Source organism: Corapipo altera, unplaced genomic scaffold (genome assembly GCF_003945725.1).
Source record: "Corapipo altera isolate COAL_440 unplaced genomic scaffold, ASM394572v1 55, whole genome shotgun sequence".
Lineage (NCBI taxonomy): Eukaryota > Metazoa > Chordata > Aves > Passeriformes > Pipridae > Corapipo > Corapipo altera.
This window is the reverse complement of record NW_020884882.1, coordinates 5,436,244-5,458,116: the sequence shown is the minus strand read 5'-3', so window position 1 is coordinate 5,458,116 and position 21,873 is coordinate 5,436,244. Positions and strand designations below refer to the sequence as shown.

General features: G+C 49.0%; 1 protein-coding gene and 1 long non-coding RNA gene across 4 annotated transcripts in view; both read right to left on the bottom strand.

The window, feature by feature from the left end:
• FLNB (filamin B) overlaps positions 1 to 2,667 on the bottom strand; it is a 71,830-nt gene extending 69,163 nt beyond the window's left edge. For 2 of the 3 annotated variants that reach the window (XM_027640559.1, XM_027640561.1), the window contains exon 1: positions 2,178 to 2,667. In XM_027640559.1, the coding sequence (XP_027496360.1) occupies positions 2,178 to 2,526 (349 nt within the window). In that variant the 5' untranslated portion in view covers positions 2,527 to 2,667. The remainder of the gene's footprint in view (positions 1 to 2,177) is intronic. The other variant, XM_027640560.1, reaches the window with a different exon arrangement.
• Positions 2,668 to 2,943: 276 nt separating this feature from the next.
• LOC113945878 lies at positions 2,944 to 21,618 on the bottom strand. The gene is made up of 3 exons (XR_003527210.1): positions 21,218 to 21,618; positions 18,209 to 18,270; positions 2,944 to 3,795 (listed from the first exon to the last, which is right to left on the bottom strand). It is a non-coding gene; the product is annotated as an uncharacterized LOC113945878 (long non-coding RNA).
• Between the last annotated feature and the right edge of the window lie 255 nt (positions 21,619 to 21,873).

Genomic DNA, 21,873 nt, shown 5'->3' with positions numbered 1-21,873 from the left:
TTTCACTTTAGCTCCAGGACCTGCAATGGTCCTGGTTTTGTTCAGCAATACAAAAGAGACTAAACAGTAGAAACAAAAAGAAAGCTCCAAGTTCTTCAGAACCTGCAGGGATAATCACAGCAGGAACAGGTAGTGATCCCAGCAGATGCTGTGTCTGCAGGAAAGATGCTGAGAGCTTCAGCCCTTCAACCCAATGGACCACTGCAAGGCTCACTTGGAATATCATTTTGGAAAGGACATTCAGGATGTTTTTTCAGGACTGGCTCAGTTTATCCAGGACGGACTGCACAGTAGAGCTCCTGTGCTACCTCCTGGCTCCAGCACAGGTAGCAGAGCATGGATAGGGCTGTATATCCCTTCATGCAGAGGCTGGGACATGGTAAAGGTGTTACTAGTCACAATCATTCCATTCTGCCAAAGTTTCAAGTTTTCTCAGGGTTTGTTTAGGTTTCTGGGTTTTTTTTAATAGCCAACACAATGCAAGTAAGCTGCAAAACAATCAGATGTGTCTTAAATGATTACAGCCACCCTGCAGCGCAGCCTAATCCTGTAAGGGAGCTGTGCTGCTGCAGCAGTGTTTCTAGAAAGGAAGTCACTGGAAGCCAGACCTGGCTGAACTAACCTTGATCTCCCAAACCCGCAGCCGTCGGGAAGTCCCACAGACAAATAGGAAGGCAGTTGGAGCAGCAACATTCTTCTAGAGTAAACAATATAATAAGAGAGGAGCGCTGGCCTGGTGTTTGTGTTGTGGCTGTAAGGAGCCAGTCCAGCAGCTGCCACAGAAAGGTGAGCTCTGATGTTAGCAAAAGCTCAGCCCAGGAGTCAGCAGCTGCAACTCGAACCCCACCGTGTGAGAAGGGAATTCATCTCTAAGTAAATAATTAGCACCAGCTCCATTCCCAGCTGCAAGTACGTTCACTGTTCTGCCCTGGGAGGATAATCAGCCACTCGGGACACAAACAGTACTCACTTCTACTTGTCCAAAGCTGCTTTTACACATTAGTAGAGTACCCAGCTACTCCACCTAGCCACGGGTTTCCAGAGGGGGGTAGGTCTCCCCAAAACTGCAGAAGTTTCTATTTTCTTGTTATTGTTGCTGAATCCTTTGAAGGGAAACAGCTTTCACCTTGGCCAAGAGTTTTAGACAACTGAGCAGAGCTGCACTCACCCAAACTCAGCTGTGCAATTCATCGAGGCCAAAGTCATCAGGAGGTAGTAGTTAGAATTATCTGGCAAAGAGCTAGAAAAGACAGTCACATTCCTTCCCAGAGATCTCTCAGGCATTCAAACTACTGCTTTACAGACTACGTTGTGGCCACACCTGAGCTATTCCCAAAACGGTCACCGCATGCATTCCTGAGGGATCTGAAATCTGACGTGCATGCCAGCAGCTTTCGTTTCCTGTGCAAGCCACCAGTTATCTACCAGTATGGCACAGACGGGCAAATCTCATGCCAGCCAGGGTGGCGGTACCTCAGAGCACCCATTGCCTGGGGTCAGCAGGGTTCCTTGTACATTTCCTACCCTAACCTACCGCAGCAGAAAGATTGAGGAGAAAGTGCAATCCTGTTCAAAAGCTGCAACTGTGCTTAGGCAAGCATCAATGCTAATCTGAACACTGGCATCATCTACTGGGCTGCGGTGAGCAAGAAAAGTCTCCTCACTCTCCTGTACTACCTACGGCAGCAGCTATCTCCGCAATTAGTCCGGCTCCAGCACTCTGCCAGAGCCCAGGTACGCCCGGCTAAGGCAGGCATCGCCCCAGTCCCGTATCCTGCCGGGCTGCTGGAGGAGTCAGTGCCTGGGGAAACTGGCTACACAAGGAGAGAACATGCTCTAGCACTGGCTTTCTTCAGGAAAGACCAGAAAGCAAAGCCTCACCTATGAAGTAGTGACCAAGAGAGACGCCGAGGAGCACAGGAGCGCATTGCTAGCTCCGGCAGCCGGGCTGTGCAGCCCCACGGCACACACAGCACTGCCAGCCCCGACAGCCGGGCTGTGGGACAACCTCACGGCAAACGCAGCTCTTTAAGGACAGAAGCTGCAGCAACCCCTCAGCTTCCGAGCCCCCACCACCCTGAGCCCGTCACGGCTCCCCAGGCAAAGGTCCGGCGCAGGAAAAAAAACCACAATAAAATGAGAAAACAACAAAAGCCGCCCGCCGGAGACGCACTCACCGATGGAGACCAGCTTGATGCTCTCCCGCTCCAGGAACTCGAGGGCCACCGAGACGTTCTCCAGCTGCATCTGGCGGAAAGTGGGCCGCTGGTGGTACTTGCGGTACATGCGCTTCTGGCTGAGCACCTCCAGCAGCGCAATCAGCCGCAGCCCGTCGCTCAGGTCATGCTGCAGGTTCCCGATGCGCTTGTTGACGCAGCGCAGGTGCTCGTTGCACCAGCGGGTAAAGGTGTTCTGCTGGATCCGCTTCCACGGCGCGTCCTCCGCCAGGTCCTTCTCGGTGGCCGGCATCTCGCCGTCGGGATCGGCCGCTCTGCGCCCGCCCTGGCCCCGCGCCTGCGTGCTCATGGCCGGCCCCGCTCCGCCTCCTCGGCCCGCTGCGCTCCGCCCGCGCCCCGCCCGGCCGCGCCCGCCCGCCTGCGGGGAGGGAGGGAAGGGAGTGAAGGAGTGAGGGAGTGCGGCGCTCCGCGGCCGCCCCGCTGCTGGATGCTGCGACCGCTCCTCCTGCTGCCGCCGCCCCCGCTGCCCCGGCCCGCCCGCTCCGCGCTGCACCGCCGCTCCCCGGCTCTGCGCGGCCCCGCGCCGCCGCCCGGCTTTATCCGCCGGGAGCGGCACGCCCTCGGCCGCATCAGCCTCCCGCGCCCCGCCGCGCCGGGCAGGGCTGGGCTGTGGGCTGGGTTGGGCTGGGTTGGAAGAGCCTTTGGCGGAACAGGGCCCCCGCTGCGCCGACCCTCACCTGGCCGAGGCGCCGGGCGGGGTCGGGGGGCGGCCCCGGGGCACCGTTGCACGACCGGCACCGCGGCACGGGCGGGAGCGCGACCCCCTGGCACCGGGGCACGGGCGGGAGCGCAGCTGGCCTGGCGCTAGTGCCCGGCCGGGGTACAGCCCCCTCGCCCCACAGACACAACCAAGCCCCGCAGTGGGAACAGGAGCGCAGCCCCCGACCCCAGGAGCGCGCACCCCCACCACAGCCTCTCTCGGGCAGGTCAGGCCGCCGGCCGGGTGACGGCCGGGGGTAGAGGCAGCCGTGGGTGGGTGACCCAGCGCCGGGGTCGGCGGATCCCGGGCTCTGGGCTGGGGGGATTCCATTCTGCACACTCCCGGCGAGGGGAGGCCGAGGGTGCTCGCACGAGATGCGGTTCTGCGAAAGAAGAGCAACCGCTGTGCCGACACACACGATTCTGTGGGCCATTTGAAGAAAATAAAAACTTCTAAAAGCAGTCAGTTAAGACTTGAATTCTTGGGGGTTCTCCCCCACTTTTGTGACTGATTTCCTGGCGCGCCACTCCCTGCTGACCTACAAGACTGTGACTGCCGCTGACTCATTTAACGACAGCAGAGTCAACAGAACCACTCCAGCTGCCGTTGCTACATGCTGGGTTTGTGCAGGCCGCCGGGACATCTCATGACATTTACTGGGGCAGTGAAAGCTGTGGTGAGGTGTCCCTCCGTGCCCCTGCCCCGAGGGAAGCCTGTGCCCACCCGCTCACCCTCTCCTTGGGGTCCGATCCTGCACACACTTACAGTCTTGGCTTTGCTACCAGGAGCTGCTCCACGAATTCAAGCGACGTGTGTATCTACTTACATCAAGGCTGCCACACTGAAAAGTGCAGGATTCTGTCAGAGAAAACAAATCCATTAAGACATAGTCAATAGAGTCTAATTTAATTGTATTACTATAACCACTCTCAGCTAAAATTGGAATACAGATTTCTAATTATTTTCTTTCAAGAGTTTTATTCTAATGCATCCCCTAAAGCATGACACTGTGGTTTCTCTCCAGTGATCTAACAGGTCCTTCCCCTAGACTAAGTTATATTAGTTTCATTTGTTGACAATAAAATAAGAAAGAAGAAAATATGAAGGTGAGGTAAAGTGAGAGTTATGCCTAAACTTCCATTGTTCCCCAACCAGCATTGCCTCCTGTTTTAAAACTATCAAAGATATTGGAGATCAGATTTATTACACTGAAATATTGAGGTGTATCTCATGTCACAGCAGCCACTGCCCTTTCCTCAAATTACTGAGCCAAGCAGCAGGAAGGATTCAAATAAAAACTGACTTGAACTGAGGGATTGTTTTTACAGAGCAAAACCAGGGACAGGGCATAGAGATGCTGCAGCCAGGGCAGGCTGTGCCTCTATGAGCAGCTCTCTGCTGTCAGCACAGGCTGGTCCAGCCCAGGGGAAAGCAGCCTGGAAACATGGAGCTGAGTCTTTTCTCAAGGGTTTTTCTCCCATCATCCTATACTTCATCTTTAATTGGTGCTAATTGCTTATTGACTTTGGCCTGGGTTGGGACTCCTTAGCAACCGTTCCACATCCGGATTAGCTGATTGCTTATAACATTTTAATTTCTGTTCCTTTCCACTCCCACACCTAGTAATGCACACTCTTTAATATCATTTTGTGCCCATGCCACACTGAAATTGGAAGCTTCAGACATTTTTTTTCTGTAAGAAAAGAAGTGAGTAGACATTAAACAGGGAGAAGACAGAATTAGTATCAGGACCTCTATTTTTAACTTAAATATTTAGTTAAAATTTTCAATAAAGGTAATTTTTTCCATAGATTCAGCAAAGAAAATTTTCATCCTATGTATTGTGCAACAACATGCTGTGCACGTATAGGGACAGCAGTTTCTTTCCATCCATCCCATCAGAAGCACTAAGGCACAAAAACAGATGTGAAGTGCTAGCAAAGTTCTGGCATAAACATGCAAGCCCAGCTCACCCTGCCAGCCTTCGGAGAAGGGCAGTGGCACAGTCAGGACTGTTGCTGCTTGGGACAGCATGAGGTGGGTGGGATACTGGTGGTCTGGATGCAGCAGCCCACGTCACAGCAGCCCATGTCACATCTGCCCTTCCCTGCACATCACAGGGCTTTTGAACAGAATTCAGCCTTTTGCATCCTGATTGCTTTCAGGATTATTGGGAACAAAGACTGCTTTATGGGAAGAGAATGAAAAAAAGCAGAATAATTTCTGCTCTGAGGAACATATCTTGTTTCCTTCCTTCCTTTCCACTCACAGACGACCCTCACAGCTATGGTCTGATCAATATTTCTGGTTGACAGGCAGCGGAGAGAGGCAGCCCCTGTGTGCACCCCATCACCTGCCTGGCTGTCTGAGATCAGGAGAGGTGCCCTGTCTGGGACCTGCCAGGCCCCAAGTGTGATACCCAGTGGTGGCAGCAACTGCTGTGCTGGGCATCAATGCCTTGTCCTCACCCACCAATGAGAGAGTCTGACTGTACTGCTCTGTGATCGAATTCTTCTTGGGGTCACATTCAACCTGAAAAGCCGCATTTCCTTTCAAATGAAGTTGGAAGACACTTTAACACAAGTGAACCTGTGTTTCAAGTTTCATCAGGAGGCAGAGAAGTAAAAACAAGCTAAGCCATGAATCTGTACTTGCTGGAATAACGTCTCGGTACTGTATATTATTACAAATGAACTAATGTATGCCTTGCAGAAATACCTTATATGTTTATTTATATGAGTAGATGTTTGTGTGGATGTATGTATATAGGCAGAAAGGGAGGGAGATTTCAACACTGCAGTCTGGAGTGGATACTTTTTTCATTTGATTTGTCTTCTATGACAAGGATCTTTCCATCCCACTCTTCCTTTGTTCACTAGATGCAGATATAAGGAAGGAAGAACACTGTCATTGCTTTTTTGGTTCTGCTTAAGCACTTGCAAAAACACAGCAATGAATTTTTTCCACTGTTTTAAAAATACTCTTCCTCTATGGTCATTCACTGCAAGGCTGGGTTTAAAAAGACCCTGTTTAATTCAGCAGCAGAGGGCTTCCACTGCCACACACTCACAGTTTTATCATGGAACTGCTCAGAATATATGCTGTGTTTGAAAATACAGCCTTAACAAAGGGAATGAATTGCAAGGGCAATTAATTATTGCATGCTCTGTTTTTAGCAAAAAGACACTTCAGAATGTTTCTCAAACCAGAATATGGCATTAGGCTCCCTGAATTTACAGGAAGTTGCTTTGTTGGCAGGAGTAAAAAAAATTAGGAGCATAGTTTAAACTGTAAAGGTAAATAAAAGTTGGTTGGCCTTTACAGGTCTGCTGCTGCTCTTACTGGGATCTGTGATAATCCTTAATAAAAATTTAATCTCAGCACAGATTATTTATCATATCATCTGAGGCTCTGGGATTGTAGCATGGGACTCCAGAGTGGACATTTGCCATTCGTTTTTTGGAGCATCCTAATAGCAGAGGGAAATGGCAGCCCTGACTCTGGCTCTTTCACTGAGGAAAGGTCTGTTGAAGCCTGGCTTGCAAAAGCAGAAGGGTGTGGGGAGCAGGCCCCCGCTGACATCAGTGGACAGGCAGCGCAGATGGGGTGACTAATGAAGTCGGGACTGCTTCAGGGTAATTAACTTGTCACAGTCTCATGTGATGATTTGTTCTTGGATTCTTCCAAGTCATGGGCCATATATGAAAGATCCTGGCCATTTGGGACGTTGTACATGCTCTCTGCTTGACGCATTGTTCAGCAACAGCCTGCTTTGATTGTAAGAGGACAAGAATCGGAATTAATATCAACCCAATCTGCACAGTTTTCTCTGAGCAGAATCAGCCATGGCTGAGCATTCAGGCTGAGTTTTCACAGATGGAAGGGCTTTTCTCTGCCATTGGCAGATCGTGGTTCAGTTATCACCTCTCTGAGGATCTGTGCAACTAGAAAGGTTATCTTTTAGAGATTTCAGTGGAGCTGCTAATACACGAGGAACAATGAATTTTTCCCCCACACTACAAGTAACCCCATACAAATGACTTGGAAGATGCATCATGTCTCAGCAGAAATGTGTGGTGAAAAACCAGCAAGATGCCTCCATCCTTTCCAAAGGTTTCTGTCAAAACCACAGCACACTGAGGGTTCATACCCTGGGGCTGACAAAACTTGGGAATTGTCAGGGCACTGGCTTGGAAAAAGGATAACTGGGCCATGTGCTATAGCACCCGGGTAGCTTTAGAAATTTATCAGGAGATTTTAAATATTTATAATTTTTTGGCACATAATAGCCTTATCCAAACACAGGACAGCATTGTGCATTAAAACAAAAGCCATGCACAACAAATGCCATAAAATAAATTGTACCACATTCAAACCAGTGTGCAGATGCTAATCCTCACAGCCTGCGGGGCAGCTCATCCGCTAACCCAGCACCCAGCCAGTAACGCTAAAGACAGAGCAGCTGAGGCTCACAGTAGTTAAAGGTTTGCTTTTTCAGAAGCCGCAGGCACTGTAACGCGATGGGATTTCATGACTAAGTGACCATAAATGGCAGTGCCGCACAGCTGGCAGCACCGCTCCTGGCTCAGCACCACAGCCGGGTCCCCGGGAGCAGCACCCAGCCTGCCGCGTCAGAGGTTTCCAAACACTCTGCACATTTTCTTCACCCGTTACACTATTTACTGGGTTCTGAAAGACAATAGAGGTGTTTCTTCTCGATTGATGAGGCAGTCATTAAGCCTCTCCTTTCGTTACCATGATCTCTACCAAGCGAAGCAAAACCGAGACAAGCCATTCAAGTCAAAGCATGAATCCCATGGATTGCGTCATGGATTGCATTTTCCTTATTCAGCTATATGGAAGGCAAAGAAGCTCTGCATTATACAAATACTGGCTGGGGCATTTGATACAACTTGTTCTGAGTTTTTCCATCTTCTTTTTCCTCCTACCTCTGTTACCCAGGGAAGACAGCAATGTGAGGGTATGCAGCAAAAGTTTGGTCCGAATCGGACAGAGGGATGTCTTTAGGTAGAGAAATCTTTAGAAATGTGCTGAAAAATATGACTTGCTCTGGAATTTGTATTGAAACTAATCTTTTGAAAGTCTATTTAGGCAACAGTTGCTTGTAGTAGCAGTTGTGTCTGGGGCATTTTTTCATCTCTCTGTGTCTGAAAGAGTAGGATTTTTCTTCTGTGCAGAGTTCTTGCTGCATTATATATGTGTTTATATATGTCTTGTTGCATTATATATGTATCCAGAAGCTGAAACTGGTGCCAAAAGCAGCCATCCATCTGGCAAACACGGTGCTTTGCCAGAACTTACAGTGCTGCTCTTGCTTTGGGTTTCAGGGAGACTTGCAGATGGAATTTAAAGCTCTGCTTTTGACACAGGCTGTAAACAGCCCAAGAGCAAGGCTGCTTAGGCTTTTTGCTATCCTGAAATCAGAGGAGACAACCAAACTGAAATCCGTTTAGCACATACTGGAAGAGCAAGGACAGGGCATTCCCTGGGAGTGTCTCATGCAGGAATTCACCTCATTTATTTGTCCAAAATACCCTTGCTGCTTGTTCTCATGAAAATGCTGTGAAGTTCATCTATTTTTCTTGGTTCATCTATTTTTCTGATTGATAAACTGCTGCAGGGTGTTTAATTTCTAATTTGTAAAGGTGGTTTTAAATGAAAAAACATACACTCACGGCCATGGATAAGTATGTATCTTTCCAAAATCCAAAAGAAGTTGTGTTTGTACCTGAGGACGATGCCTGGCAGTGCAAACATCCCCAAGGCAGTGCCTGCTCTCAGCCAGAACCCCCACTGAGCACCAGGAATGCGGCGATGGTCGCTCTGTGGGTGTCCGAGCGAAACATAGCTTACCCAAATAAATGTGACTTGACATATCAAACACGAGGTTGAAAAATAATTTGAAATAGCAGCTCATTTTTAAAATAACTCAGGATCTGATTTCATGACCTGGGAAGTCAGATCCTATACAAACCCACACAATGCTCCAGTGTGCAGCTAATCACAGCTTCCTGCCCCTAGCAGATACCACAGGCACGGGCCTCATTAAACATTTCTGTGCTTACTTCCAGCCTTACCTACTGCTTGTGTTTGCATTCAGAGTAACCAGAGCTCTCTTCCTAAGATGATACACCCATTTTTCTCAGGATTTGAATTTCTTTCCTTGTGCTTTTACTCTGTGTGTTGGAATTCATAGGAGTGGCAGTGTAAGATCAGAATTAAACATCTCACATCTGCCAGAGCTCATCAACTGCACAGAATTCCAAGTGTTCCCCAATTACTCTTCAGGAGCTGTTTTAACCTGAGATGGAGATGAATAGTTGTGTTTGACTGCAGAGGAGCGGCCAAGCTCCTCCTTGGGACAGCTGGAGGTAGCGTAGGAAGGAACGCTTTCCAGGGCAACAGCCTATATTTTTTTAAACAAACCAAAACTCTTCTGCGTGACATAAACAAAATTGTTGACCTATGTGCAGCCAAAGGGGGAGGTCGTTCGGTTCTCCTGGCACACGCCCCGGGATGCGGCAGCCGTGCGGATGAGAATGCCAGGGCACAGGGTGAGTGAAAACACGCACTTCCCGGCTATTTCAGAGGAAAGGCACGATGCTGCACAGTACTTACAGCCACCATCCCCATCACAGCGTTCTCATGGTGAGCAGCAACCAACTCAAAAAGTTGGTTGCACTTTAAGTGGATTTGCTTTCTGAAGTCACGCTCCTTTCTCTATTTTAAACATTTCTCAGTAAAATATTCCCAGACAGAAATCTTGCATAAGAAGCCCTAAGTCTACTGACTCGTTTTGAAAGCTGCTTTATTAGCCCCTACATGGGCTGATAAGCCTTGCCTGGTGCATAAGGACACAAGGGCTGTGCATTGTTCTGCTGCTCAGCCTGGTGGAGTGCTAGCAGCCTGGGCTTGATCCAGCCAAGCAATTAGAGAATTTAACTTCCTCCATAAATGCTTGTACATGTAAGACTGTGTATTTGGGGGCATTTCTCTACTAGAAAGGAAGCTAACATTTTGAATGTGTTGCAGAAGGAATGGTAGAGGCCTCTGTGGACAGCATGACATTGATATGAGTGAGAATTAAGAATAATAAAGGGTAGAAGAAAAGCACTTGGACCTGGCCAGCAGTCAGCAGCCTCAAATCACCGTTCCCCCTGCGTAGCTGTTAGTCAGTTCTGCCGTTAATATACTGCAGCATAACAATATCCTGCAGCTGAGCTCTGCCCAGCAACACCCTGTGAGGACGGAAGGCGGAGGCGGGTGTGCGGGTGCAAGAAGCACCAGCCGGGGGCAAAGGGCAGGGTGTTGCCACTGTCCCAGAAAAAATGGGACATGCCACTCCAGGGTGGGCAGGAGGAAGGTGGCAGCTTGGGAAACCCTGGGCTGTGTGTGCTGGCACAGCTTCCAGCAGGAACTAGGCAGCTGGGTATCCAGGGGTGGCTTGGCAGGGGTTCGTCCAGAGAAACTGGAGTTCCCAGATGGGAGAAAACAGGGCAGGAAGAAAGCTGAGCAGATCACCCATAGCCACAGAACAATCAGTGCCTTACCTATTCCTAGGAACTTCTCTGGGTGTAAATATTTCCTAAAAAAATGTGAGATTTCCCTGCGGGGATCCTGGCTCTGCTCTGACTCAGTCCTTATTTTGTAGGGCAAAACCTGCAATTCCCATGTTCCTGCTTGTGTCGAAATGGTGGTTCCTCGATTTTGCAAAGCAGATCCAAAATCACCAGGAAAAAAAAAAGGCAATAAAAGGTATGCTACTGGGAGAAGATGGCATCTTACTGGTGGAGCTAGGCTGGACAGCTGGTGCCTTGCTCCATGTGCCTGACAGAGATCTGAAACGGGAGATAACATCAGAAACAAGTCCAGTTACACATTGTCTGATTGGAAAGGACCGAAAAGTAAAAATAGATCCTTTTCAATGAAAGAACAGTGTATTTCAAAGGGCAGTTCAGTCATACTGCAGCAGTTAGCACTGCACTTCACATCACCCATCTGGTACAGCGCTCGCAGCAAGGAACCCTGTCTTTGTAAGCATTGTCATTTCCCTACAGGTTAAAACACCAACCAAGAGTCTGATATGACACAGAGGGTAAAAACAGAGCCCTACCAAGCCCAATCCTATTAATCAGAGCGAGCAAGAACAAAATGGAACAGGGGAGCAGGGTTGGGGCATGGCTTGAGACCCTTTTTTGAGGGTGGACACTGTGCCTTAGTTCCAGCTGCCCCATTGCTGCAGTAGTGGTGTTAGAGAAGGGGGGGGGGGAAGAGTGAGTTACAGATACAACAGCCTCAGGTGTGTAGTTTTATCTTTACAGCCATGGTGATAACATGGGTTGCAGCAGGATGAAGGTGATCCAGTCCAGCTGGGGCCAGTCGTTCTCTGTGGGAGCCCCACAGGAGCCTGGCATTTGCAACACCACCCGTGCCCAAGCAGGGGCCCTGCAAAGCTCTGTGCTGTCACTGCTGCCCTCTCAGAGGCACTGGCTGTTTGCACAGGCACAGCAGGGTGGCCGCCCAGGTGCCTCCAAGGGCCCTTGTTTGCCTTTGGTTTCTTTGAGGCTTGAGCCTAGGGAGGGAGATGGTCTTCTAGGGATCAGAAACACTTTCTAGCTTGCAACACACACCAGGAGGGCCAGGCGCACCCACAAGAAGCCCCCTTCTGCTTTCTGCATGGCAACAGTCTTCTGCATATATCTCCTTTTTGTTAAACTTCGTACGTAAAATTCTTTCTTCTTTCTGCATGGACTTTAGTCCCTTTGGCACAGCCATCACTGGCTGGCAAGCAGCTGATATGACTGTGTCTTAAAGCATGGGGCTAAGTGGGGCACATGCCAGCACACCTGTGTTATCTCCATCTCTCTGGGAGCAGCAAGTGGGAAGATTCTGCAGTGACAGCCTTCACTCTTGTGAGGAAAGCGCCAATCTGGCTGTTAACACACGGGTGCTGCTGGTGCCCAGCTGGCACAGGTACTGTGGTGCAGCCACAGCCCAGGGCCTGGAAGCTCCATGCAGACAGACAAGCCATTCCCTGTCCCATGACAGGCTGGTTTGGCCCTACAGGAGCCTTCCTCCCGCTCCTTTGCCAGCCTCAGCAGTGTCTTCTGTGTTTTCTGTGCTCTCGTAGAAGCTGCAAATTTTCCTTCTGCAAAGCAGAAATGCCCTCTGAGGTTCCTTGACAGCAGCAAATTTCCAGTAGTGGAGTGCTGGGGGGTGACGAAGTGGTTGCAAACCAGTTTAGTGCAAGTGGAAAATGGCTTCCTTGTCTATAGCAGGGCCCAGAAGGGTAAGGGCAGCAGGGCAGCGGCTGGGGCAGGCAGGCAGATCCTGGCAGATCCAGCCCCTCTGACAGTTTCACTAATGAAGTGGAAAAGGGCAGGGAGGGTCCCTGCGGGCACAGCCCAAGGTCCTTGAGGGCACAGCCCCGGGTCTCTGGGGGCACAGCCCAGGGCGTCTGTAGGCACAGCCCGGGATGTCTGAGGGCACGGCCCGGGGTGTCTGAGGGCACACCCCTGCGTCTCTGGGCACAGCCTGTGGTCTCTGAGGGCATACCCCGAGGGTCTCTGTGGGCACGGCCCGGGGTCTCTGTGGGCACACCCCGGGGTCTCTGGGCACAGCCCGGGGTCTCTGAGAGCACACTCCTGGGTCTCTGGGCACAGCCTGTGGTCTCTGAGGGCATACCCCGAGGGTCTCTGTGGGCACAGCCCGGGGTCTCCGTGGGCACACCCTGGGGTCTCTGGGCACAGCCCGGGGTCTCTGAGAGCACACTCCTGGGTCTCTGGGCACAGCCGGGGCCTCTCTGGGCACAGCCCGGGATCTCTGAGAGCACACTCTTGGGTCTCTGGGCACAGTCCGTGGTCTCTGAGGGCACACCCCGAGGGTCTCTGGGCACAGCCCGGCTCCGTCCCCGCCGCGAAGCACGAACCGCCCCCCCAAACCCTTGTCACTGCTGCCCCCTGGCGGCCCCGCCCGGCCCTCACGGCGGCCTCGCCGCTCCCGTCGCCGGACAAGTCCCAGCGAAACGCCTTGATAGGTTTAATTTGATCAAAATCCCCGGAAAAAAACCCAACAAACAAACAAAAAAAAAATGCGGCGGTGAAATCATAGAGTCATAGAATCGTTTAGGTTGGAAAAGCCCTCTAATATCACCAAGGCCCACCATTAACCCATCACTGCCAAGGCACCGCTAACCCGTGTCCCTCAGTGCCACATCTACAAGTCTTTTAAACTCCTCCAGGAACAGTGATTCCACCACGGCCCTGGACAGCCCGTTCCAGTGCTTGATAGTGCTTTTGGTGAAGAAATTTTCCATAATATCCGATCTAAACCTCCCCTGGTGCAACATGAGGCTGTTTCCACTTGTAATATGGGAGAAGGGGCCGACCCCACCTGGCTACACCCTCCTTTCAAGTAGTTGTAGAGTCATAAGATCCCTCGAGTTTCCTCTTCTCCTGGGCAAACACAGAATATTCTGGGTTAGAAGGGACCCACATTGATTGAATGGCCCATACAGGAATCAAACCCACAACCTTGGTGTTATTAGCACCATGTTCTAATCAACTGAGTTAATCTCAGAGACATCACCCCTTAGCTCTCTCAGCCACTCATCAAATTCGTGCTCCAGCCCCTTCCCCAGCTCCATTGCCCTTCTCTGGACACACCTCAATGTGTGTCTTGTAGTAAGGGGCCCAAAACTGACCCCAGGATTTGAGGTATCTCACGAGGAATACAGGGGTACAATCACTGCCCTGGTCCTGCTGGCCACACTATTGCTGATACAGGCCAGGTTGCCATTGGCCTTCTTGGCCATCTGGATATGCGCTGGCTCATGTTCAGCCACTATCGATAAGCACCCCCAGGCCTTTTCCAATGGGCAACTTTCCAGCCACTCTGCCCCAAAATCACCCAAAGCCATTGCAGCTGACGGGTTCACTTGATCTCACCCCAAGTCTTGGGAACTGCAGCAGTGGGGTGGAAGCAGGGAAGGGGCTGTGCTGCCCCTGCCGAGGCCTGGGAGTATCTCCTCATGCCTCAGGAATGTGGTTATGTCATGGCGAGTCCCCCACACGCCCCGCCGCAGCCTCCCAGCCGGCCGCCGGCCGACAGCTCTGGGAAGGATCGTTACTGCTGAAATAGAGGCATAAATTTCTGCTGGCAGGGCTCCTGGCTGTGAAAACTTGTAAGCCGTAACAACCGCTCACTGCGACAAAGTCACTCCGACATTTCCCATGGTCCCAGTCCCATTCCGCAGAACCGAGGGCAGGAAGAGGGGGAAAAGGTTTTAAAAACTTTTGATTATCCTTACATAGCTGAACATTACCAGGCGTGATATTTCTGACTGTGCATGAATCCTTCCTGTGAACTCATGGGGCATGACGCACCCACTGGAGGGGAGAGCATGCCCGAGACAAGAGTGGCTGAAGTACACTCCTGCTGAGCTGCTTTTTCTGAGGATTTGTATTTCTTTTTCCAGATGAGGAGCTTTATTATCACAGAAAGAACACGAGATTTTTATGAGTGATTTAACAAATTAGTTTCTCAAATTGTTTGCAGCAGCACAAGAAATGTTGCAGTCATTGAAGTTCATAGAAAGTACCAAATGCTCCAGTGCCACAAAGCTTTCCCTGTGCAACAGAAACAAAGCAAAGTAAGTCCTGACATGTTTAGACATCTGACTCTGAAATGCTGTACATCACCTCCACCATATCCAAATAGCAACTCATCCTGCCCTTGTGTACATTGGTAGAACGAGCTGGGAGCTGAACCAGCACAAACCCAGCTACAAACATGATTTTAAAAACAAACAACTAATTATTTCCATTCACCTCATTTAATTTGGGCTCATGCAGAAATGGCTGTTCGTCCAATAGTCCAAAATATGTCACGTATTAAGAGCTAAAGAGTCCAACCCAATGAATGAGTCATCACCCAGTGGATGAAATCCCATATCTTCATGGCTGCTCATAAATAAGACAAGCTCAACTTTATAGTAAGTCATAAGTAAACAATGAACTATACGAAAATCAGACTCAGCTGTGTTGTAACTGCATGGGCACAGTGCCCACACAGAAATGAAAAGCGAATGTGATACCATCACCATTTAGATTTGGAGGCTAAATTTGAGGCTGAAACTCTTAAGAAGGGTTTTGATACATGTAGTAGGGCAGTCAGACACCCAGACCTTTGAGGCCACTGCAAATGCCTGTTTGCAATAAATAACACACTATCTCTGCCATTAGCGCTTCTGAACCTCAGATCCCGATGGGCATATTTTCTGAAACTGTCATCTGGTATCTTCTTGTGACAGCCCAACATCTCCAGGCAGTGCTCCTTTGTTCTCACAGCCTGCCCCTGCCTCAGTGCTCTCTCCCAGGTGGAAATGAAGGGCAGCAAGAAGCCGTTCCTTCACCCTGGGATGAGTATCGCAACATTCTGTGCATCCCCCATGACTATACCCTGAGTACTGGGGCTGGATTCACAGAGCTGGCTGGGGTTTTTGGTTTGTTTGAACCAGTGTTGTGAGAGAAGTCAGGAAATAGCAGAAAGTATTGATGAATCTCTGCCTCGCTATAAAATTAACAGCGTATAAAACTCAGCATTGAAGTAACTGGGAGCCTGACCACACTGCAAACAGCACAGCAGAAGGGCCAGGCAAGAGAAGATGTGCTAACGGCACTGAGAAAGACTCTGGCATGTAGCAGGCAGGGGCAGCTGAAGCCACCTCCAAGTTTGAGCTCCTCTGTCCCCCCAGGGAGGGTCTCCCCAGCCACAAGCAACTCATGGGGCTGCAGCCAGCTTTCCAGGGTGATTTACTTCAATAAAAACATCTTTCTGCTCCTGAGGAAGAGGAATGTTTTGCTATCTTGTCAAAGACTTTCAGAAATGAATGTTTTTCTCCACTTTCTAATATCCTATTTGTATTTGGGTTAATTGAGCAGGTGGGATACTCTGAACACTGCAGGAAGCAAATCCTTGAATTTTAGGGAAACCAGGATGTGCTTGGATGTGCTAGAGGGTAAACAAGGTTGACCACCTCAGACCATCATTAGATGTAACCCCTAATGGCAGAGCTGCTATTGCCTGAAGAAAGTGCTCCAGGGAAAGGTGCCAGACAGGAGGAGCTGCCTTTGAAGGCTTCCAGGTTTGCATGGGCTTGGTGGGGCACTCTGATGTGGAGATGTCCTGCTGCTTCCTTGCCCTAACCTTCTCTCAAGCACAGTGGAGCAAGCTCAGGCTGCCACTAGGATAGCAGTAGGGCCAAGACAGTAGCTGTCTGGCTATAGCAAGGGAAGAGACCAAAGCAGCTTCTCCCTGAGAGTGCAAGCTCCAGCATCTGCCAAAATACACAAGGGCACAGACTGTCTTGCGGCTGTCCCTGCAGAGGCAGATTGGGATATCCGTTCCACAGTAATGTGTCCAGACATGGGGGAGGGCTTTGAGATGTGTCCCAAGAGCCAAAGCCCAGAAGAGGGACAAGCCTGGTCACAGTCCATCCCAGGGGATGCAGGGTTTCATGCTGAGGAATGGGGCCTGGCTCCCTTCCTCCTGCCCTGCTGTGACTGCATTTCTGTAAAAGGCTGAGAACAGTTGTGCCCTCTAGGATTCCACAGATGATTTCTAAGTCCTCTCAGGAGACCTCCAAAGAGCTCCTCTGGCTCCCTGCCTTCCTGACAATCCTTGACCCAAGTGGCTCCAGCAGTCAGAGCAGGCTGGGCAGTACCATGACCCCAGCTCAGGCTCTTCCCACCAGGGACCCTCTGATCAGGGAAGTTGTTTTATTTTCTCAACCCTGTTACTGTTGCAACAGGGCAAAGCACAGATGAAATCCAACCAGAGATGTGACTGCACAAGCCCAGGTCACTGTTTTCTTTGTAAGCAGAGGTCCTCTATATACATTCTCTTTTAACATTGGAAAATTACTGTACTCTGTTAATAAAATTCTGTAAATGGATGAATATTTTCTACAAAGGAAAGAATGTAAGACTTGCATCGGCATAATGTTATTTCTAATCAAGCGACCTTCATAATTCTCCAGAACAAGCAGAAATTCATTTTTTCCATATGTAACCATCTTTGTCACCCAAATCACTTTGTATTCAATAAAAATACCAGCTTTCATTAAAGAAAAAAACCCTTTTGGTGTGTAGTTTTTCTGGCATTGCACATCTCTGGTTCCCTCACTCAATATGTTTAGAATTAAATCACAAAACCTTAATTCACCCTCTAATGATCTGTTTGTTTCCAGATTCATATTCCCACAATATGTTTGCTGACAGCAGTTGGGCTCTTCGACAAAAGACAAGGAATTTTTCCCAACAATGTATATTTGCTTCGCTCTGGTGCATTACAGGGGAAGGGTGCAGGCTGTACAAGCTGTCACCAATAACGTGACTGTAAGACCAAATGTAATTTATTTAGTACAAGCTAAATGTTTATCCTAAGTGTTCTTTGTTCTGAACATTATCGCTTCAACATTGAGCTTCTTATGAAGAGAGTTGTGAGAAAGGCTGAGCCCTACTTTGAAAGGCTTTTTAAATTTAGCATCACTATGACTCAGAGCCAAAGCCCCAGTTCATACAGTTCTCAGGAGGAGGATGGCAAAAAGCTGCTCCCCTTAGTTTCATGCACTTCAAAACTGTTCTTTTTGACTGTATTTTGTGTTAGAACAGAATAGAAGCAAACCAATTCTCGAAAGGATACATTGTTTCAAAATAAATCCAAAATCTTACACCCCAAATAACACTGAATGTGGTACTTTGACATTACTGCACCTTTCTCCCACTCTTAACATAATCTCTTCAAATTCATATTGATTTCACGAAGCACTTTGATCTCAACAGAAACGAAACACACTGGGATGAAATCTGGTCCCACCAGTATGTCCTCAGCCTTTCTCACCTCCCCACTGACGGATGGGGCCTGGAAAATGTCCCCATCTTGTGTCCACACATGGCCACACTCGAGGCAGCAGTGACAAGCGGCCATTATTTAATAAACAGGTGATACCCAAACACAAAGTGAAACTAAGTCTGTGATATCTGGAGAGCCCTGGATGTGTTCTCTTCTAAAAGTAAAGTGCAAGTTCCTCTGTCAGAAGAATATTGGACTTTGTCAGTGGCATGAATAATCTCATCCCATAGAAACACACTGGAAAAGTGCATCCTCATGTGGTATGTGCCACTCAGAAAGGACAGTGAGAAAAGGGAGACCAGCAAGGAGGATGATGGCTATGACACAGGAAACCCACCTTGTAGCGAAGGGCTTCAGGAGCCTGATCTGCTGCTGAGAAGTGATCACGAGCTGCAGCACCTGCATGGAGAGAGCAATGTCAGAGGTGAGGGTTTCCCACTTCCTGGGGGAAAAGGACTCATGGCAGAAAGCTGCAGCTAAGCAGCCATGCAACAGAGAAATATATATTCAAATAGCAGCAACTTGACCTTGTGAACAACTAACTGTACCCTTAGCCATCTCTTATGGTAGATCCTCCACCTCTCATATGGAAGAATCAGTGTCAGATGTTTCTCTAAAACACATGTTATTTAAATAAGAACAGTTTAAGGTGGTTGCACCACCTTTGATATTATACCTCATCCCAGTCCCTGTTTCCATTTGTCCTATGAACAGTGATGCCAAGTTTTACTCCTAGTTTCTAATTCCTAGAAAGAATTAACATTTTAGTATCACTTCCATTTTTACAGCAACTAGAACTATCCATATATGACCACAGCAAAACAATTTAGACACAACAAATACAATATCTCTGTGTTTATCTGAAGAAAGGAAATCCTTTCTGTGGACTCCCCTTTGCTCCCCGCTGAGATGACGATTCAGAAGTCTGCAGAATGCTGCAGCAGCACACGAGGGTGTTTCTCTGGGGTGTGAAGCTGACCCTCCTCCATTACAGATAACAGCTTTATGGCACAGGCATTGTTCTGCTCTACCAGTGCCTGTTTTCACAAGGTTTTCAATGAATAGGATTTCAACTGCAAAAATACAGGCTGACATCAAGAAGGCAAATGACCTTTGTTCACGTAGTTACACTTATTTTCCTCGTTAACATATAGGAATCCCTTTTTTTTGTTATCATGCTTTATTTAATTTTAATAGGCTTTTTTATTGTATTTAAAAATGTAGAGGAAAACAGAAAAAAAAATCCCATTGTTCTCTCCCATGTTTGTTTTCACTACAACTACTAAGAGGAAAAGCCTTTACAAAAACAGGATACAGCAGACTCCTCTGCGCTGTGCACCCCCCGCACACTCGCACACTCCGGGCACGGCTGCAGTGGTAATCCAGAGTCCATGGAAAGTCATAAGTAAATGAAAAACATCAATGGGAGTTTTATTACCCACTTGAATGGGAGTACCATTAAGGCCCTACTGAATAAACCCCACCTGCCTGGGCAGGTTCTGCTCCCCTCGGACAAATTGCCATACACGTATGGATATTTTTCTCTGTGACATCAGTTACGGACAATAAGGGGCAGACAGAGATGTCTGCAGGGCAAACCCCACCACTGTAGGAAGGTGTTAAGCCCATGAGCCTCATGCCAAAAGCCACAGCATCCAACATCCCTTCCCAGCAGTCCTAAGAAACAAATCACCAGGGCCCCATCTGGTGTCACCTACAACAGATGCTGCCTGGCCAGAGGAGGTGCCCTCAGATTCCCCATGGACCTTGCTGAGCAGCCACAGACTGTCTCTGGGGTGCCCTCGGGAGTGGGGCTTCCCACTGCATTTCTACTAATGACTTTTCAGAGCTCCTCTCTTAACATCCCACAGCCTCCTTTCCTTCCACTTGGATTATTGCTTCCCCTGCTGGGCTTTTGGCCAATCGGTGGAGGGGTCTCTGGCTGTGCCGGCAGCCCCCAGGAAAGGTGCTGGAGCTGAGGCAGGAGGACTCACAGGCTGCACTCACTGCAGAGCACATTCTCATGGGCTGTTGTTAAGATAATAAAAATTGCTGTTTTCTTTCTCCCTACATGTTAGCATTTTTAAGTGTTCATGCTTCCAAAGAATAACACTGGCTTGTTCTCTGTGATACGGAAGAATAAATCAAGTGCAATTACCAGGAAATCTGCATTTCTGCAATCAAAAGCCTCATCTCTGGCCAGAAAGTACCTTGGGGGAATCGAGTTCTAGCAACTGGGAGGCCAGTAAAGAGCAATTTGAGCTGTTCTGACTCTGTAACATGGTGATTGCAGTTCCATTTGCCTGGTTAGAAACTACCGCTTAGCAGCCATCCACCTGGCAACCTCCTTCAGACACCATCTCAAGAGCATTTCAGTTAAAAAAAAAAAAGCCTCAAATTTTAGGGAAATACATTTTCTGGTTTCTTTCTAAGGAAAAACATACAGCACCGTAAGGGTTGAGTATATTCTTGTGGCGCAGGGAATGATACACTACTTTAGTTTTAATTTTAAAGGGTTGTGGTTCTACTTGGTTTTCTTTTAAGTAAGCGTAAACCTTGTTTCTACACCAGAAATTATCATGACTTTTGATTCAGCTATGATTTCTGAACAAGAAGAATTGTTTCTATGACACAAAATGATTACATTTGATAACATAAATATGATAAATGTTTATGCAAATCCTTAGGTAGGACTATACCACTTTATTACTGCAAAATAAACATTCTGATGCTGACACTGACAATATGCTGACACTGTGTCTTTGAACCAGAGAGTCTTTGCTATCGCTCAATAAAATGAAGAGCCAGGGAGACAACACAGACTTAACAGGCTATGCCTGACACTACTTAGAGTCAGATCACAGTGTTTTCAGTGCAAGGGAAAAAAAGTCCACAATTTCCATTTATATCAAAATCTTTCATTGTTTAGAAACTCTAAAACAATTTTTTCATTTATTGGTAAATAGCTGATCATCACAGGAGGACAGGATTAAATAATGTGGCCATCATTCCTTCCTCATCAGGGAGAAATAAACCCACAGTATCCTCCCTTGCTGCATGCAAGCAGTTCAGTTACAAAACTATGCTGTTCCAAAACCCTCAGTATCAGCCGACTGGGTGTCCCAAAAGGCAAGAAATCACAGTTCCCCTGGCAGTGTCAGGACAAGCTCACTTTGAGCAACCCCTTTTCTGAAAGCAGATCAGGGACAGCCCTCCCGGTGCTCCCTCCATCCCACGGACCCTCTCACCCTGCCATCGCCCTCCAGTCCCAGCCCCGGGGGTCCTGCCGGAGCCGAGGGCAGGTCCCACATGGTGCCCAACCACGCAGCCCCTCGCACCCACCTACCGTCCACTGCTCCCCGTGGCCCCACCAAGCCGGTGGATGGATGGAACTGCCGGGCTTGGCTGAGAGCTGCTGCTGTCCCAGCAGCGGGAGGTCACCAGGCTGCTGGTCTGATCTTCAGTTCGCTTTCCATCTGAAAAGTTTAACTCCTTCACGCCCTGGAAGGCAAAATATCAGGAAATACTGTGGCACTGTGCTTGTCCCTTGACAGGGACGCTGAGCACACCCTTGCCCCAGGCTGCTGAGAACAAGGACACCCACGTGAGGCAAACCAGGATGTGGGGGGTCGGCATAGACAGTTTTGCTCTGAGACTTCGGGGTGAGTGAGATGTAGAGAAGCCCTCGGTGAGATTTTCCTCTTAACGACTTACACCCATTAAGCCTCGTCCTGAAGTCTCCCATATTCCCACGCATTCCTGTGGCTGCCAAATCCCTGCCAGGGACCCCAAGGGCTTACACTTTGGAAGGGAAGGGGAAAACCTTTGACAGTACTTTCTTCCCTTTCTCACCAAGCCCCTGGGAAATTGAAGGGGGTGGAAATCACTTCTGGCAGAGGAGAAACCCAGATCTGCAAGGGCGCACTGGGGAGCGGCCCTAAAACATCCCAGCCCCAGGCCTGCTGCCAGGAAGCCCCAGACAACCCTAGTCTGGCCATGCCC